Here is a 20,287-nt window from a genome sequence, read left to right as displayed (position 1 = left end):
GCTCTCCAGATATCAGTTATATTATACAGCAGAGACATCACCGCTCTCCAGATATCAGTTATATTATACAGCAGTGACATCACCACTCTCCAGATATCAGTTATATTATACAGCGGTGACATCACCGCTCTCCAGATATCAGTTATATTATACAGCAGTGACATCACCGCTCTCCAGATATCAGTTATATTATACAGCGATGACATCACCGCTCTCCAGATATCAGTTATATTATACAGCGATGACATCACCGCTCTCCAGATATCAGTTATATTATACAGCAATGACATCACCACTCTCCAGATATCAGTGATATTATACAGCGATGACATCACCACTCTCCAGATATCAGTGATATTATACAGCAGAGACATCACCGCTATCCAGATATCAGTGATATTATACAGCAGTGACATCACCGCTCTCCAGATATCAGTTATATTATACAGCAGTGACATCACCGCTCTCCAGATATCAGTTATATTATACAGCAGTGACATCACCGCTCTCCAGATATCAGTTATATTATACAGCAGTGACATCACCGCTCTCCAGATATCAGTTATATTATACAGCAGTGACATCACCGCTCTCCAGATATCAGTTATATTATACAGCGATGACATCACCGCTCCCCAGATATCAGTTATATTATACAGCAGTGACATCACCTCTCTCCAGATATCAGGTATATTATACAGCAGTAACATCACCGCTCCCCAGATATCAGTTATATTATACAGCGATGACATCACCACTCTCCAGATATCAGTTATATTATACAGCAGTGACATCACCGCTCTCCAGATATCAGTTATATTATACAGCGATGACATCACCACTCTCCAGATATCAGTTATATTATACAGCAGTGACATCACCGCTCTCCAGATATCAGTTATATTATACATCAGTGACATCACCGCTCTCCAGATATCAGTTATATTATACAGCAGTGACATCACCGCTCTCCAGATATCAGTTGTATTATACAGCAGTGACATCACCGCTCTCCAGATATCAGTTATATTATACAGCAGTGACATCACCGCTCTCCAGATATCAGTTATATTATACAGCGGTGACATCACCGCTCTCCAGATATCAGTTATATTATACAGCAGTGACATCACCGCTCTCCAGATATCAGTTATATTATACAGCAGTGACATCACCGCTCCCCAGATATCAGTTATATTATACAGCAGTGACATCACCGCTCTCCAGATATCAGTTATATTATACAGCAGTGACATCACCGCTCTCCAGATATCAGTTATATTATACAGCGATGACATCACCACTCTCCAGATATCAGGTATATTATACAGCAGTGACATCACCGCTCCCCAGATATCAGTTATATTATACAGCGATGACATCACCACTCTCCAGATATCAGTTATATTATACAGCAGTGACATCACCGCTCTCCAGATATCAGTTATATTATACAGCGATGACATCACCACTCTCCAGATATCAGTTATATTATACAGCAGTGACATCACCGCTCTCCAGATATCAGTTATATTATACAGCAGTGACATCACCGCTCTCCAGATATCAGTTATATTATACAGCAGTGACATCACCGCTCTCCAGATATCAGTTATATTATACAGCAGTGACATCACCGCTCTCCAGATATCAGTTATATTATACAGCAGTGACATCACCGCTCTCCAGATATCAGTTATATTACACAGCAGTGACATCACCGCTCTCCAGATATCAGTTATATTATACAGCAGTGACATCACAGCTCTCCAGATATCAGTTATATTATACAGCAGTGACATCACCGCTCCCCAGATATCAGTTATATTATACAGCAGTGACATCACCGCTCTCCAGATATCAGTGTTATTATACAGCAGTGACATCACCGCTCTCCAGATATCAGTTATATTATACAGCAGTGACATCACCGCTCCCCAGATATCAGTTATATTATACAGCAGTGACATCACCGCTCTCCAGATATCAGTTATATTATACAGCGGTGACATCACCCCTCCCCAGATATCAGTTATATTATACAGCGATGACATCACCGCTCTCCAGATATCAGTTATATTATACAGCGGTGACATCACCGCTCTCCAGATATCAGTTATATTATACAACGATGACATCACCGCTCTCCAGATATCAGTTATATTATACAACGATGACATCACCGCTCTCCAGATATCAGTTATATTATACAGCAGTGACATCACCGCTCTCCAGATATCAGTTATATTATACAGCAGTGACATCACCACTCTCCAGATATCAGTTATATTATACAGCAGTGACATCACCGCTCCCCAGATATCAGTTATATTATACAGCGGTGACATCACCGCTCTCCAGATATCAGTTATATTATACAGCAGTGACCTCACCGCTCTCCAGATATCAGTTATATTATACAGCAGAGACATCACCACTCTCCAGATATCAGTTATATTATACAGCAGTGACATCACCGCTCTCCAGATATCAGTTATATTATACAGCAGTGACATCACCGCTCTCCAGATATCAGTTATATTATACAGCAGTGACATCACCGCTCTCCAGATATCAGTTATATTATACAGCAGTGACATCACCGCTCTCCAGATATCAGTTATATTATACAGCAGTGACATCACCGCTCTCCAGATATCAGTTATATTATACAGCAGTGACATCACCGCTCTCCAGATATCAGTTATATTATACAGCAGTGACATCACCGCTCTCCAGATATCAGTTATATTATACAGCAGTGACATCACCGCTCTCCAGATATCAGTTATATTATACAGCAGTGACATCACCGCTCTCCAGATATCAGTTATATTATACAGCAGAGACATCACCACTCTCCAGATATCAGTTATATTATACAGCAGTGACATCACCGCTCCCCAGATATCAGTTATATTATACAGCAGTGACATCACCGCTCTCCAGATATCAGTTATATTATACAGCGATGACATCACCGCTCTCCAGATATCAGTGATATTATACAGCAGTGACATCACCGCTCTCCAGATATCAGTTATATTATACAGCTGTGACATCACCGCTCTCCAGATATCAGTGATATTATACAGCGATGACATCACCGCTCTCCAGATATCAGTGATATTATACAGCAGTGACATCACCGCTCTCCAGATATCAGTTATATTATACAGCAGTGACATCACCGCTCTCCAGATATCAGTTATATTATACAGCAGTGACATCACCGCTCTCCAGATATCAGTTATATTATACAGCTGTGACATCACCGCTCTCCAGATATCAGTTATATTATACAGCAGTGACATTACCACTCTCCAGATATCAGTTATATTATACAGCTGTGACATCACCGCTCTCCAGATATCAGTTATATTATACAGCAGTGACATCACCGCTCTCCAGATATCAGTTATATTATACAGCAGTGACATCACCGCTCTCCAGATATCAGTTATATTATACAGCAGTGACATCACCGCTCTCCAGATATCAGTTATATTATACAGCAGTGACATCACCGCTCCCCAGATATCAGTTATATTATACAGCAGTGACATTACCACTCTCCAGATATCAGTTATATTATACAGCAGTGACATCACCGCTCTCCAGATATCAGTTATATTATACAGCAGTGACATCACCGCTCTCCAGATATCAGTTATATTATACAGCAGTGACATCACCGCTCTCCAGATATCAGTTATATTATACAGCAGTGACATCACCGCTCTCCAGATATCAGTTATATTATACAGCGGTGACATCACCGCTCTCCAGATATCAGTTATATTATACAGCAGTGACCTCACCGCTCTCCAGATATCAGTTATATTATACAGCAGTGACATCACCGCTCTCCAGATATCAGTTATATTATACAGCAGTGACCTCACCGCTCTCCAGATATCAGTTATATTATACAGCAGTGACCTCACCGCTCTCCAGATATCAGTTATATTATACAGCAGAGACATCACCACTCTCCAGATATCAGTTATATTATACAGCAGTGACCTCACCGCTCTCCAGATATCAGTTATATTATACAGCAGTGACATCACCACTCTCCAGATATCAGTTATATTACACAGCAGTGACATCACCACTCTCCAGATATCAGTTATATTACACAGCAGTGACATCACCGCTCTCCAGATATCAGTTATATTATACAGCAGTGACATCACCGCTCTCCAGATATCAGTGTTATTATACAGCAGTGACATCACCGCTCTCCAGATATCAGTTATATTATACAGCAGTGACATCACCGCTCTCCAGATATCAGTTATATTATACAGCAGTGACATCACCGCTCTCCAGATATCAGGTATATTACACAGCAGTGACATCACCACTCTCCAGATATCAGTTATATTACACAGCAGTGACATCACCGCTCTCCAGATATCAGTTATATTATACAGCAGTGACATCACCGCTCTCCAGATATCAGTTATATTATACAGCAGTGACATCACCGCTCTCCAGATATCAGTTATATTATACAGCAGTGACATCACCGCTCTCCAGATATCAGTTATATTATACAGCGGTGACATCACCACTCTCCAGATATCAGTTATATTACACAGCAGTGACATCACCGCTCTCCAGATATCAGTTATATTATACATCAGTGACATCACCGCTCTCCAGATATCAGTTATATTATACAGCAGTGACATCACCGCTCTCCAGATATCAGTTATATTATACAGCGGTGACATCACCACTCTCCAGATATCAGTTATATTATACAACGATGACATCAGCGCTCTCCAGATATCAGTTATATTACACAGCGATGACATCACCGCTCTCCAGATATCAGTTATATTACACAGCGATGACATCACCGCTCTCCAGATATCAGTTATATTATACAGCAGTGACATCACCACTCTCCAGATATCAGTTATATTATACAGCAGTGACATCACCACTCTCCAGATATAACAGTCACTGAATCATTGTCTGAGCCATTGTCCTAGAATATCTGCTCATATGTAACATCACGCCTTCCTCAGGATGAAGAAAAGCAAAAACTGGATCAACTCCTCTCTGACCTGTCTGTACTGGGGTCCCTACAAGTAAGGACACAACTATATACTGTACATAGGAGCAGTATTATAGTAGTTATATTCTTGTACATAGGGGGCAGTATTATAGTAGTTATATTCTTGTACATAGGGAGCAGTATTATAGTAGTTATATTCTTGTACATAGGGGGCAGTATTATAGTAGTTATATTCATGTACATAGGGGGCAGTATTATAGTAGTTATATTCTTGTACATAGGGGCAGTATTATAGTAGTTATATTCTTGTACATAGGGGCAGTATTATAGTAGTTATATTCTTGTACATAGGAGCAGTATTATAGTAGTTATATTCTTGTACATAGAGGGCAGTATTATAGTAGTTATATTCTTGTACATAGAGGGCAGTATTATAGTAGTTATATTCGTGTACATAGGAGCAGTATTATAGTAGTTATATTCTTGTACATAGGAGCAGTATTATAGTAGTTATATTCTTGTACATAGGGGGCAGTATTATAGTAGTTATATTCTTATACATAGGGGCAGTATTATAGTAGTTATATTCTTGTACATAGGGGCAGTATTATAGTAGTTATATTCTTATACATAGAGGCAGTATTATAGTAGTTATATTCTTGTACATAGGGGCAGTATTATAGTAGTTATATTCTTGTACATAGGGGCAGTATTATGGTAGTTATATTCTTGTACATAGGGGGCAGTATTATAGAAGTTATATTCTTGTACATAGGGGGCAGTATTATAGTAGTTATATTCTTGTACATAGGGGCAGTATTATAGTAGTTATATTCTTGTACATAGGGGGCAGTATTATAGTAGTTATATTCTTGTACATAGGGGCAGTATTATAGTAGTTATATTCTTGTACATAGGGGGCAGTATTATAGTAGTTATATTCTTGTACATAGGAGCAGTATTATAATAGTTATATTCTTGTACATAGGGGCAGTATTATAGTAGTTATATTCTTGTACATAGGAGCAGTATTATAGTAGTTATATTCTTGTACATAGGAGCAGTATTATAGTAGTTATATTCTTGTACATAGGGGGCAGTATTATAGTAGTTATATTCTTGTACATAGGAGCAGTATTATAGTAGTTATATTCTTGTATATAGGGGCAGTATTATAGTAGTTATATTCTTGTACATAGGGGGCAGTATTATAGTAGTTATATTCTTGTACATAGGAGCAGTATTATAGTAGTTATATTCTTGTACATAGGGTCAGTATTATAGTAGTTATATTTCGGTATATAGGGGCAGTATTATAGTAGTTATATTTCGGTATATAGGGGCAGTATTATAGTAGTTATATTTCGGTATATAGGGGCAGTGTTATAGTTCTTTCTTGTACAGGGGTGATGTTTTACGTGTTTTATTTTTTTGCTGTTGTGCTATCATTCTAGGGTTTCCGATACTTTCAGCCGTGGCTGAGGGGAAGAGAAGAGATTTTACTTACTGTGGTGAATGACGATCTGGTGAGTTCTCCCTTTTGGATTATTGTCTGGTCTCTCGGTCGCCTCCATCACGCTCCTTATTTCCTCGTGTCTCTTCCAGAGCTGGCTGCCTCCTCGCTCTCCGGGGTCTCTCAGCAGTGAGACCCTCTACCACCTTCCTACGTGCAGCAGTGACCAGTCCACACCACGGTACGTCCAGACCCTGCTATTAGTTTTGGTCTCTAGTTCTGTTACATTGTAAGATCTTCAGCTGTGAGAAGGAGAAGAAGAGCTGCTCCATCCAGTCTGGACACAGAGGAGATTTCTCATGTGATACCATGACACATTCCAGCTGATAATTGTACATTGTAACAACACATCAGCTCTGTGAGCAAATTATTATGCAGAATTTTGACTTACAAGAATTTTTTAACTTCTTAAGAGGAAGCAGGGATCATGTTAGAAACTTGCAGATTCTTTATAAAAGTTTTCCAAACTTTCTCACAACCCAACCCCTGAAGGACTTGACCAGTCTCTTTAGCTCCATTTATGTTTTTTCCTCCAGAGACTCTGCCCTGCTGCCGCCCGCGTCTCCCTGCGATAGAGAAATCGCTATTCCGGTAAGAGTCACTCGGCCATTGCGGCTTCTTCAGGGTGACACTAACATGAAGGATCCAAGCGGAGACCTCAGATACCCTGCCAGCAGTCTGATCCAAGCACTGGGGTTTGGTAATAGTATTCACTGCCCTAAATCACCCGGGATGTCACTCACTGCCCTAGACCACCCGGGATGTCATTCACTGCCCTAGACCACCCGGGATGTCATTCACTGCCCTAGACCACCCGGGATGTCATTTACTGCCCTAAATCACCCGGGATGTCATTCACTGCCCTAAATCACCCGGGATATCATTCACTGCCCTAGACCACCCGGGATGTCATTCACTGCCCTAGACCACCCGGGATGTCATTCACTGCCCTAGACCACCCGGGATGTCATTTACTGCCCTAAATCACCCGGGATGTCATTCACTGCCCTAAATCACCCGGGATATCATTCACTGCCCTAGACCACCCGGGATGTCATTTACTGCCCTGGACCACCCGGGATGTCATTCACTGCCCTAAATCACCCGGGATGTCACTCACTGCCCTAGACCACCCGGGATGTCACTCACTGCCCTAGACCACCCGGGATGTCACTCACTGCCCTAGACCACCCGGGATGTCATTCATTGCCCTAGACCACCCGGGATGTCATTCACTGCCCTAGACCACCCGGGATGTCATTCACTGCCCTAGACCACCCGGGATGTCATTCACTGCCATAAATCACCCGGGATGTCACTCACTGCCCTAGACCACCCGGGATGTCATTCACTGCCCTAGACCACCCGGGATGTCATTCATTGCCCTAGACCACCCGGGATGTCACTCACTGCCCTAGACCACCCGGGATGTCACTCACTGCCCTAGACCACCCGGGATGTCATTCACTGCCCTAGACCACCCGGGATGTCACTCACTGCCCTAGACCACCCGGGATGTCACTCATTGCCCTAGACCACCCGGGATGTCACTCACTGCCCTAGACCACCCGGGATGTCACTCACTGCCCTAGACCACCCGGGATGTCATTCATTGCCCTAGACCACCCGGGATGTCATTCACTGCCCTAGACCACCCGGGATGTCATTCATTGCCCTAGACCACCCGGGATGTCACTCATTGCCCTATACCACCCGGGATGTCATTCATTGCCCTAGACCCCCCGGGATGTCACTCACTGCCCTAGACCACCCGGGATGTCATTCATTGCCCTATACCACCCGGGATGTCACTCATTGCCCTTGACCACCCGGGATGTCACTCACTGCCCTAGACCACCCGGGATGTCATTCATTGCCCTAGACCACCCGGGATGTCACTCACTGCCCTATACCACCCGGGATGTCATTCATTGCCCTAGACCCCCCGGGATGTCACTCACTGCCCTAGACCACCCGGGATGTCATTCACTGCCCTAGACCACCCGGGATGTCACTCACTGCCCTAGACCACCCGGGATGTCATTCACTGCCCTAGACCACCCGGGATGTCATTCACTGCCCTAGACCACCCGGGATGTCATTCATTGCCCTAGACCACCCGGGATGTCATTCACTGCCCTAGACCACCCGGGATGTCATTCATTGCCCTAGACCACCCGGGATGTCACTCACTGCCCTAGACCACCCGGGATGTCATTCATTGCCCTAGACCACCCGGGATGTCATTCACTGCCCTAAATCACCCGGGATGTCATTCACTGCCCTAAATCACCCGGGATGTCACTCACTGCCCTAAATCACTCGGGATGTCACTCACTGCCCTAGACCACCCGGGATGTCGTTCATTGCCCTAGACCACCCGGGATGTCACTCACTGCCCTAGACCACCCGGGATATCATTCATTGCCCTAGACCACCCGGGATGTCATTCACTGCCCTAAATCACCCGGGATGTCATTCACTGCCCTAGACCACTCGGGATGTCACTCATTGCTTTAGACCACCCGGTATGTCATTCACTGCCCTAGACCACCCGGGATGTCATTCACTGCCCTATACCACCCGGGCTGTCATTCACTGCCCTATACCACCCGGGATGTCATTCACTGCCCTAGACCACCCGGGATGTCATTCACTGCCCTAGACCACCCGGGATGTCATTCATTGCTCTAGACCACCCGGGATGTCATTCATTGCCCTAGACCACCCGGGATGTCATTCACTGCCCTAGACCACCCAGGTTGTCACTCATTGCCCTAGACCACCCGGTATGTCATTCACTGCCCTAGACCACCCGGGATGTCATTCACTGCCCTAGACCACCCGGGATGTCATTCACTGCCCTAGACCACCCGGGATGTCATTCACTCCCCTAGACCACCCAGGGTGTCATTCACTGCCCTAGACCACCCGGGATGCCATTCACTGCCCTAGACCACCCGGGATTTCATTCATTGCCCTAGACCTCCCGGGATTTCATTCATTGCCCTAGACCTCCCGGGATGTCATTCACTGCCCTAGACCACCCGGGATTTCATTCATTGCCCTAGACCTCCCGGGATGTCATTCACTGCCCTAGACCACCCAGGGTGTCATTCACTGCCCTAGACCACCCGGGATTTCATTCATTGCCCTAGACCACCCGGGATGTCTTTCACTGCCCTAGACCACACGGGATGTCATTCACTGCCCTAGACCACCCGGGATTTCATTCACTACCCTAGACCACCCGGGATTTCATTCACTGCCCTAGACCACCCGGGATGTCATTCACTGCCCTAGACCACCCGGGATGTCATTCACTGCCCTAGACCACCCGGGATGTCATTCACTGCCCTAGACCACCCAGGGTGTCATTCACTGCCCTAGACCTCCCGGGATTTCATTCATTGCCCTAGACCTCCCGGGATGTCATTCACTGCCCTAGACCACCCGGGATTTCATTCATTGCCCTAGACCTCCCGGGATTTCATTCATTGCCCTAGACCTCCCGGGATGTCATTCACTGCCCTAGACCACCCAGGGTGTCATTCACTGCCCTAGACCACCCGGGATTTCATTCATTGCCCTAGACCTCCCAGGATTTCATTCATTGCCCTAGACCACCCGGGATGTCATTCACTGCCCTAGACCACCCGGGATGTCATTCACTGCCCTAGACCACCCGGGATGTCATTCACTGCCCTAGACCACCCGGGATGTCATTCACTGCCCTAGACCACCCTGGATGTCATTCACTGCCCTAGACCACCCGGGATGTCATTCACTGCCCTAGACCACCCGGGATGTCATTCACTGCCCTAGACCACCCGGGATGTCATTCACTGCCCTAGACCACCCGGGATGTCATTCACTGCCCTAGACCTCCCGGGATTTCATTCATTGCCCTAGACCTCCCGGGATGTCATTCACTGCCCTAGACCACCCGGGATTTCATTCATTGCCCTAGACCTCCCGGGATGTCATTAACTGCCCTAGACCACCCTGGGTGTCATTCACTGCCCTAGACCACCCGGGATTTCATTCATTGCCCTAGACCTCCCAGGATTTCATTCATTGCCCTAGACCACCCGGGATGTCATTCACTGCCCTAGACCACACGGGATGTCATTCACTGCCCTAGACCTCCCGGGATTTCATTTATTGCCCTAGACCTCCCGGGATGTCATTCACTGCCCTAGACCACCCGGGATTTCATTCATTGCCCTAGACCTCCCGGGATGTCATTCACTGCCCTAGACCACCCAGGGTGTCATTCACTGCCCTAGACCACCCGGGATTTCATTCATTGCCCTAGACCTCCCAGGATTTCATTCACTGCCCTAGACCACCCGGGATGTCATTCACTGCCCTAGACCACCCGGGATGTCATTCACTGCCCTAGACCACCCGGGATGTCATTCACTGCCCTAGACCACCCGGGATGTCATTCACTGCCCTAGACCACCCAGGGTGTCATTCACTGCCCTAGACCTCCCGGGATTTCATTCATTGCCCTAGACCTCCCGGGATGTCATTCACTGCCCTAGACCACCCGGGATTTCATTCATTGCCCTAGACCTCCCGGGATGTCATTCACTGCCCTAGACCACCCAGGGTGTCATTCACTGCCCTAGACCACCCGGGATTTCATTCACTGCCCTAGACCTCCCAGGATTTCATTCATTGCCCTAGACCACCCGAGACGTCATTCACTGCCCTAGACCACACGGGATGTCATTTACTGCCCTGGACCACCCGGGATGTCATTCACTGCCCTAGACCACACGGGATGTCATTCACTGCCCTAGACCACCCGGGATGTCATTCACTACCCTAGACCACCCGGGATGTCATTCACTGCCCTAGACCACCCGGGATGTCATTCACTGCCCTAGACCACCCGGGATGTCATTCACTGCCCTAGACCACACGGGATGTCATTCACTGCCCTAGACCACACGGGATGTCATTCACTGCCCTAGACCACCCGGGATGTCATTCACTGCCCTAGACCACCCGGGATGTCATTCACTGCCCTAGACCACCCGGGATGTCATTCACTGCCCTAGACCACCCGGGATGTCATTCATTGCCCTTAACCACCCAGGGTGTCATTCATTGCCCTAGACCGCCCGGGATGTCATTCACTGCCCTAGACCGCCCGGGATGTCATTCACTGCCCTAGACCACCCGGGATGTCACTCACTGCCCTAGACCACCCGGGATGTCACTCACTGCCCTAGACCACCCGGGATATCATTCACTGCCCTAGACCACCCGGGATGTCATTCACTGCCCTAGACCACCCTGGATGTCATTCACTGCCCTAGACCACCCGGGATGTCATTCACTGCCCTAGACCACCCGGGATGTCATTCATTGCCCTTAACCACCCAGGGTGTCATTCACTGCCCTAGACCACCCGGGATGTCATTCACTGCCCTAGACCACCCGGGATGTCATTCATTGCCCTTAACCACCCAGGGTGTCATTCACTGCCCTAGACCACCCGGGATGTCATTCACTGCCCTAGACCACCCGGGATGTCATTCACTGCCCTAGGCCACCCGGGATGTCATTCACTGCCCTAGACCACCCGGGATGTCATTCACTGCCCTAGACCACCCGGGATGTCACTCACTGCCCTAGACCACCCGGGATGTCACTCACTGCCCTAGACCACCCGGGATGTCATTCGCTGCCCTAGACCACCCGGGATGTCATTCGCTGCCCTAGACCACCCGGGATGTCATTCGCTGCCCTAGACCACCCGGGATGTCATTCACTGCCCTAGACCACCCGGGATGTCACTCATTGCTCTAGACCACCCGGGATGTCATTCACTGCCCTAGACCACCCGGGATGTCATTCATTGCCCTAGACCACCCGGGATGTCATTCACTGCTCTAGACCACCTAGAATAATGGTAATACAGTTCATTGCCCTAGATTATCTGGTATACTGACTGTCAGGTATTCCACAGAGACGACACCGAGGAGATCTCACAATATCTCACCGTGCCGTCACTCTGTCAGGATTTCGTCAGGGATCCGCAAGCACACAGACCCCACTACTGCCTACGAAGGTATCGGCAAGCGACCAGTGAGTGTATGGCGTCACACCTCTGGATTCCAACGCATGGAATGTGTTTACGCCCTCCGTACGGCCACTGTCAGCTTCATGATAGCCCGATTATTAATATTATTCGCTGCCACCACCGGCCAAGTTTTAAATATAATACAGGCCTGGCCGGACACCTACGTTCTGGTAGCGTATGGCTTCAGGGAAGGGAACAATTACAGGACAAAAGAAACAGAACTATTAAATTTTATATTTAATCCAAAAGGGAGGCAGTGTTAAGGAAAAATATACAAAAGATTTCAAAAAAGGAGACAATACAATACATAAGCAGTTACACAAAATAATAAGGACTAAAGAAGAAACTTACTATAAGATCGCTGAGACGATTCAATATAGGTGGAGGAGGAGGGGCTCCCCGATTTGATTTGAACGTTATCAAATGTGACCTGTTGCTTATAGTATGTATAACCCCCTGGCAATGAGTATGTATCAATTTTCAGTTTTATGCCTAAGGGGAGATCTACCCACACACCCCTGTGGCGACATCTTGTGGGCTTGGTCTCCACCCTTCATGTTGTTATTAAAATAACTAACTTCTGCGATAATTTATTCCTGGTTGCTCGCAGAAGCCCAAAAGTGATACCATATTTTCTGTTATGAATTTACATTTCCGTAGAGGCCACGCATGGCGTACCTGTGATCCGTTATTCTGGTGCTTTTGCGCTACAGCTCCACGGAGGGGTTTACTGCGACAGGAAAATATCCCTATTTTTCCCTAGCTGACCCTGTCACTAAAAATATGGGTCCCATCATTATCGGATGTATGGAACTTTACTTATTCCATATTTAGTTTTAGCTCCGAAGAGTCTAGAGACTTGTGTTAAACTCTTTGAAGCCCTGGGAATGAAATTTCAACAGGTATCTGAAGATTTATTGCAAGCCTGCGTCTAATTGTCCCCTGCCTTTGCCAGGGGAAATCTACTGGTATTTTAAGTAGGTAGGTGGCACCTATCTTGCCAGCATTTGTGTACAAGGCCTTACTCAGGACTGTGTTAATTGGGGTTTTGTGCTGAGATTTACATGGAGACGGCTCTTGTACTGACAAGTGGTCGATTGCTAGCTCTTGTGACAAAGGTGGATAAGGGAGGGGTGAGAAGGACTTGGGAGAAATGGTTAATATTTTCAATATTTCTCAATATTCCCCTGAAACTGACAATATTATTCACTGCACTAGACCACCTGGGATACTGGTAATACAGTTCACTGCCCTAGATCACCTGGGATACTGGTAATACAGTTCACTGCCCTAGACCACCTGGGATACTGGTAATACAGTTCACTGCCCTAGACCACCTGGGATACCGGTAATACAGTTCACTGCCCTAGACCACCTGGGATACTGGTAATACCGTTCACTGCCCTAGACCACCTGGGATACTGGTAATACCGTTCACTGCCCTAGACCACCTGGGATACTGGTAATACCGTTCACTGCCCTAGACCACCTGGGATACTGGTAATACAGTTCACTGCCCTAGACCACCTGGGATACTGGTAATACAGTTCACTGCCCTAGACCACCTGGGATACTGGTAATACAGTTCACTGCCCTAGATCACCTGGGATACCGGTAATACAGTTCACTGCCCTAGACCACCTGGGATTCTGGTAATACAGTTCACTGCCCTAGATCACCTGGGATACTGGTAATACAGTTCACTGCCCTAGACCACCTCAGATACTGGTAATACAGTTCACTGCCCTAGATCACCTGAGATACTGGTAATACAGTTCACTGCCCTAGACCACCTGGGATACTGGTAATACAGTTCACTGCCCTAGATCACCTGGGATACTGGTAATACAGTTCACTGCCCTAGACCACCTCAGATACTGGTAATACAGTTCACTGCCCTAGACCACCTGGGATTCTGGTAATACAGTTCACTGCCCTAGATCACCTGGGATACTGGTAATACAGTTCACTGCCCTAGACCACCTGGGATACTGGTAATACAGTTTACTGCCCTAGATCACCTGGGATACTGGTAATACAGTTCACTGCCCTAGATCACCTGAGATACTGGTAATACAGTTCACTGCCCTAGACCACCTGGGATACTGGTAATACAGTTCACTGCCCTAGATCACCTGGGATACTGGTAATACAGTTCACTGCCCTAGACCACCTCAGATACTGGTAATACAGTTCACTGCCCTAGATCACCTGGGATACTGGTAATACCGTTCACTGCCTTAGACCACCTGGGATACTGGTAATACAGTTCACTGCCCTAGACCACCTGGGATACCGGTAATACAGTTCACTGCCCTAGACCACCTGGGATACCGGTAATACAGTTCACTGCCCTAGACCACCTGGGATACCGGTAATACAGTTCACTGCCCTAGACCACCTGGGATACTGGTAATACAGTTCACTGCCCTAGACCACCTGGGATACCGGTAATACAGTTCACTGCCCTAGACCACCTGGGATACTGGTAATACAGTTCACTGCCCTAGACCACCTGGGATACTGGTAATACAGTTCACTGCCGTAGACCTCCTGGGATACCGGTAATACAGTTCACTGCCCTAGACCACCTGGGATACTGGTAATACAGTTCACTGCCCTACACCATCTGGGATACTGGTAATACAGTTCACTGCCCTAGACCACCTGGGATACTGGTAATACAGTTCACTGCCCTACACCATCTGGGATACTGGTAATACCGTTCACTGCCCTAGACCACCTGGGATACTGGTAATACAGTTCACTGCCCTAGACCACCTGGGATACTGGTAATACAGTTCACTGCCCTAGACCACCTGGGATACTGGTAATACAGTTCACTGCCCTAGACCACCTGGGATACTGGTAATACAGTTCACTGCCCTAGACCACCTGGGATACTGGTAATACAGTTCACTGCCCTAGATCACCTGGGATACTGGTAATACCGTTCACTGCCCTAGACCACCTGGGATACTGGTAATACAGTTCACTGCCCTAGACCACCTGGGATACTGGTAATACAGTTCACTGCCCTAGACCACCTGGGATACTGGTAATACAGTTCACTGCCCTAGACCACCTGGGATACCGGTAATACAGTTCACTGCCCTAGATCACCTGGGATACCGGTAATACAGTTCACTGCCCTAGATCACCTGGGATACCGGTAATACAGTTCACTGCCCTAGACCACCTGGGATACTGGTAATACAGTTCACTGCCCTAGATCACCTGGGATACCGGTAATACAGTTCACTGCCCTAGACCACCTGGGATATTGGTAATACAGTTCACTGCCCTAGACCACCTGGGATACCGGTAATACAGTTCACTACCCTAGACCACCTGGGATGCTGGTAATACAGTTCACTGCCCTAGACCACCTGGGATACTGGTAATACAGTTCACTGCCCTAGACCACCTGGGATACCGGTAATACAGTTCACTGCCCTAGACCACCTGGGATACCGGTAATACAGTTCACTGCCCTAGACCACCTGGGATACCGGTAATACAGTTCACTACCCTAGACCACCTGGGATTCTGGTAATACAGTTCACTGCCCTAGACCACCTGGGATACTGGTAATACAGTTCACTGCCCTAGACCACCTGGGATACTGGTAATACAGTTCACTGCCCTAGATCACCTGGGATACTGGTAATACAGTTCACTGCCCTAGACCACCTGGGATACTGGTAATACAGTTCACTGCCCTAGATCACCTGGGATACTGGTAATACAGTTCACTGCCCTAGACCACCTGGGATACTGGTAATACAGTTCACTGCCCTAGATCACCTGGGATTCTGGTAATTCAGTTCACTGCCCTAGACCACCTGTGATACTGGTAATACCGTTCACTGCCCTAGATCACCTGGGATACTGGTAATACAGTTCACTGCTCTAGATCACCTGGGATACCGGTAATACAGTTCACTGCCCTAGACCACCTGGGATACCGGTAATACAGTTCACTGCCCTAGACCACCTGGGATACTGGTAATACCGTTCACTGCCCTAGACCACCTGGGATACCGGTAATACAGTTCACTGCCCTAGATCACCTGGGATTCTGGTAATACAGTTCACTGCCCTAGACCACCTGGGATACTGGTAATACAGTTCACTGCCCTAGACCACCTGGGATACTGGTAATACAGTTCACTGCCCTAGACCATCTGGGATTCTGGTAATACAGTTCACTGCCCTAGACCACCTGGGATACTGGTAATACCGTTCACTGCCCTAGACCACCTGGGATACCGGTAATACAGTTCACTGCCCTAGACCACCTGGGATACTGGTAATACCGTTCACTGCCCTAGACCACCTGGGATACTGGTAATACAGTTCACTGCCCTAGATCACCTGGGATTCTGGAAATACAGTTCACTGCCCTAGACCACCTGGGATACTGGTAATACAGTTCACTGCCCTAGATCACCTGGGATACTGGTAATACCGTTCACTGCCCTAGACCACCTGGGATACTGGTAATACAGTTCACTGCCCTAGACCACCTGGGATACTGGTAATACAGTTCACTGCCCTAGACCACCTGGGATACTGGTAATACAGTTCACTGCCCTAGATCACCTGGGATACTGGTAATACAGTTCACTGCCCTAGATCACCTGGGATACTGGTAATACAGTTCACTGCCCTAGACCACCTGGGATACTGGTAATACAGTTCACTGCCCTAGATCAGGGTTCCCCAACTCCAGTCCTCAAGGCCCACCAACAGGTCATGTTTTCAGGATTTCCTTAGTATTGCACAGGACATGGAACTATTTCCTGTGCACGTGATGGAATTATCACCTGTGCGATACTAAGGAAATCCTGAAAACATGACCTGTTGGTGGGCCTTGAGGACTGGAGTTGGGGAACCCTGCCCTAGATCACCTGGGATACTGGTAATACAGTTCACTGCCCTAGACCACCTGGGATACTGGTAATACAGTTCACTGCCCTAGATCACCTGGGATACTGGTAATACAGTTCACTGCCCTAGACCACCTGGGATACTGGTAATACAGTTCACTGCTCTAGACCATCTGGGATTCTGGTAATACAGTTCACTGCCCTAGATCACCTGGGATTCTGGTAATACAGTTCACTGCCCTAGATCACCTGGGATACTGGTAATACAGTTCACTGCCCTAGACCACCTGGGATTCTGGTAATACAGTTCACTGCCCTAGACCACCTGGGATACTGGTAATACAGTTCACTGCCCTAGACCACCTGGGATACTGGTAATACAGTTCACTGCCCTAGACCACCTGGGATACTGGTAATACAGTTCACTGCCCTAGACCACCTGGGATACTGGTAATACAGTTCACTGCCCTAGATCACCTGGGATTCTGGAAATACAGTTCACTGCCCTAGAACACCTCGGATACTGGTAATACAGTTCACTGCCCTAGATCACCTGGGATACTGGTAATACCGTTCACTGCCCTAGACCACCTGGGATACTGGTAATACAGTTCACTGCCCTAGATCACCTGGGATACTGGTAATACAGTTCACTGCCCTAGACCACCTGGGATACTGGTAATACAGTTCACTGCCCTAGACCACCTGGGATACTGGTAATACAGTTCACTGCCCTAGATCACCTGGGATTCTGGAAATACAGTTCACTGCCCTAGACCACCTGGGATACTGGTAATACAGTTCACTGCCCTAGACCACCTGGGATACTGGTAATACAGTTCACTGCCCTAGACCACCTGGGATACTGGTAATACAGTTCACTGCCCTAGATCACCTGGGATTCTGGAAATACAGTTCACTGCCCTAGATCACCTGGGATTCTGGAAATACAGTTCACTGCCCTAGACCACCTGGGATACTGGTAATACAGTTCACTGCCCTAGACCACCTGGGATACTGGTAATACAGTTCACTGCCCTAGACCACCTGGGATACTGGTAATACAGTTCACTGCCCTAGACCACCTGGGATACTGGTAATACAGTTCACTGCCCTAGACCACCTGGGATACTGGTAATACAATTCACTGCCCTAGACCACCTGGGATACTGGTAATACAGTTCACTGCCCTAGACCACCTGGGATACTGGTAATACAGTTCACTGCCCTAGACCACCTGGGATACTGGTAATACAGTTCACTGCCCTAGACCACCTGGGATACTGGTAATACAGTTCACTGCCCTAGATCACCTGGGATTCTGGAAATACAGTTCACTGCCCTAGACCACCTGGGATACTGGTAATACAGTTCACTGCCCTAGATCACCTGGGATTCTGGAAATACAGTTCACTGCCCTAGACCACCTGGGATACTGGTAATACAGTTCACTGCCCTAGACCACCTGGGATACTGGTAATACAGTTCACTGCCCTAGACCACCTGGGATACTGGTAATACAGTTCACTGCCCTAGACCACCTGGGATACTGGTAATACAGTTCACTGCCCTAGATCACCTGGGATACTGATAATACAGTTCACTGCCCTAGACCACCTGGGATACCGGTAATACAGTTCACTGCCCTAGACCACCTGGGATACCGGTAATACAGTTCACTGCCCTAGACCACCTGGGATACCGGTAATACAGTTCACTGCCCTAGACCACCTGGGATTCTGGTAATACAGTTCACTGCCCTAGACCACCTGGGATACTGGTAATACAGTTCACTGCCCTAGACCACCTGGGATACTGGTAATACAGTTCACTGCCCTAGATCACCTGGGATTCTGGAAATACAGTTCACTGCCCTAGACCACCTGGGATACTGGTAATACAGTTCACTGCCCTAGACCACCTGGGATACTGGTAATACAGTTCACTGCCCTAGATCACCTGGGATACTGGTAATACAGTTCACTGCCCTAGATCACCTGGGATTCTGGAAATACAGTTCACTGCCATAGACCACCTGGGATACTGGTAATACAGTTCACTGCCCTAGACCACCTGGGATACTGGTAATACAGTTCACTGCCCTAGACCACCTGGGATACTGGTAATACAGTTCACTGCCCTAGACCACCTGGGATACTGGTAATACAGTTCACTGCCCTAGATCACCTGGGATTCTGGAAATACAGTTCACTGCCCTAGATCACCTGGGATTCTGGAAATACAGTTCACTGCCCTAGACCACCTGGGATTCTGGTAATACAGTTCACTGCCCTAGACCACCTGGGATTCTGGTAATACAGTTCACTGCCCTAGACCACCTGGGATACTGGTAATACAGTTCACTGCCCTAGACCACCTGGGATACTGGTAATACAGTTCACTGCCCTAGACCACCTGGGATACTGGTAATACAGTTCACTGCCCTAGACCACCTGGGATACTGGTAATACAGTTCACTGCCCTAGATCACCTGGGATACTGGTAATACCGTTCACTGCCCTAGACCACCTGGGATACTGGTAATACAGTTCACTGCCCTAGATCACCTGGGATACTGGTAATACAGTTCACTGCCCTAGATCACCTGGGATTCTGGAAATACAGTTCACTGCCCTAGACCACCTGGGATACTGGTAATACAGTTCACTGCCCTAGACCACCTGGGATACTGGTAATACAGTTCACTGCCCTAGATCACCTGGGATACTGGTAATACAGTTCACTGCCCT

General features: G+C 47.4%; 1 protein-coding gene across 3 annotated transcripts in view; it reads left to right on the top strand.

Moving 5' to 3' along the window:
• Window positions 1-20,287, top strand: part of LOC141167118 (uncharacterized) — a 40,113-nt gene that overhangs the window by 7,453 nt on the left and 12,373 nt on the right. Inside the window, exons 2-5 of one of the 3 annotated variants that reach the window (XM_073654482.1) lie at window positions 5,043-5,105; window positions 6,487-6,558; window positions 6,638-6,726; window positions 7,082-7,136. In XM_073654482.1, the coding sequence (XP_073510583.1) occupies window positions 5,043-5,105; window positions 6,487-6,558; window positions 6,638-6,726; window positions 7,082-7,136 (279 nt within the window). The remainder of the gene's footprint in view (window positions 1-5,042; window positions 5,106-6,486; window positions 6,559-6,637; window positions 6,727-7,081; window positions 7,137-20,287) is intronic. The other 2 variants (XM_073654484.1, XM_073654483.1) reach the window with 2 other exon arrangements.

Source organism: Phyllobates terribilis, unplaced genomic scaffold, assembly GCF_046119375.1.
Source record: "Phyllobates terribilis strain yellow unplaced genomic scaffold, ASM4611937v1 Scaffold_11__3_contigs__length_659146591, whole genome shotgun sequence".
NCBI lineage: Eukaryota > Metazoa > Chordata > Amphibia > Anura > Dendrobatidae > Phyllobates > Phyllobates terribilis.
The sequence above is the reverse complement of the archived record's forward strand: the minus strand, read 5'-3'. Positions and strand labels throughout refer to the sequence as shown.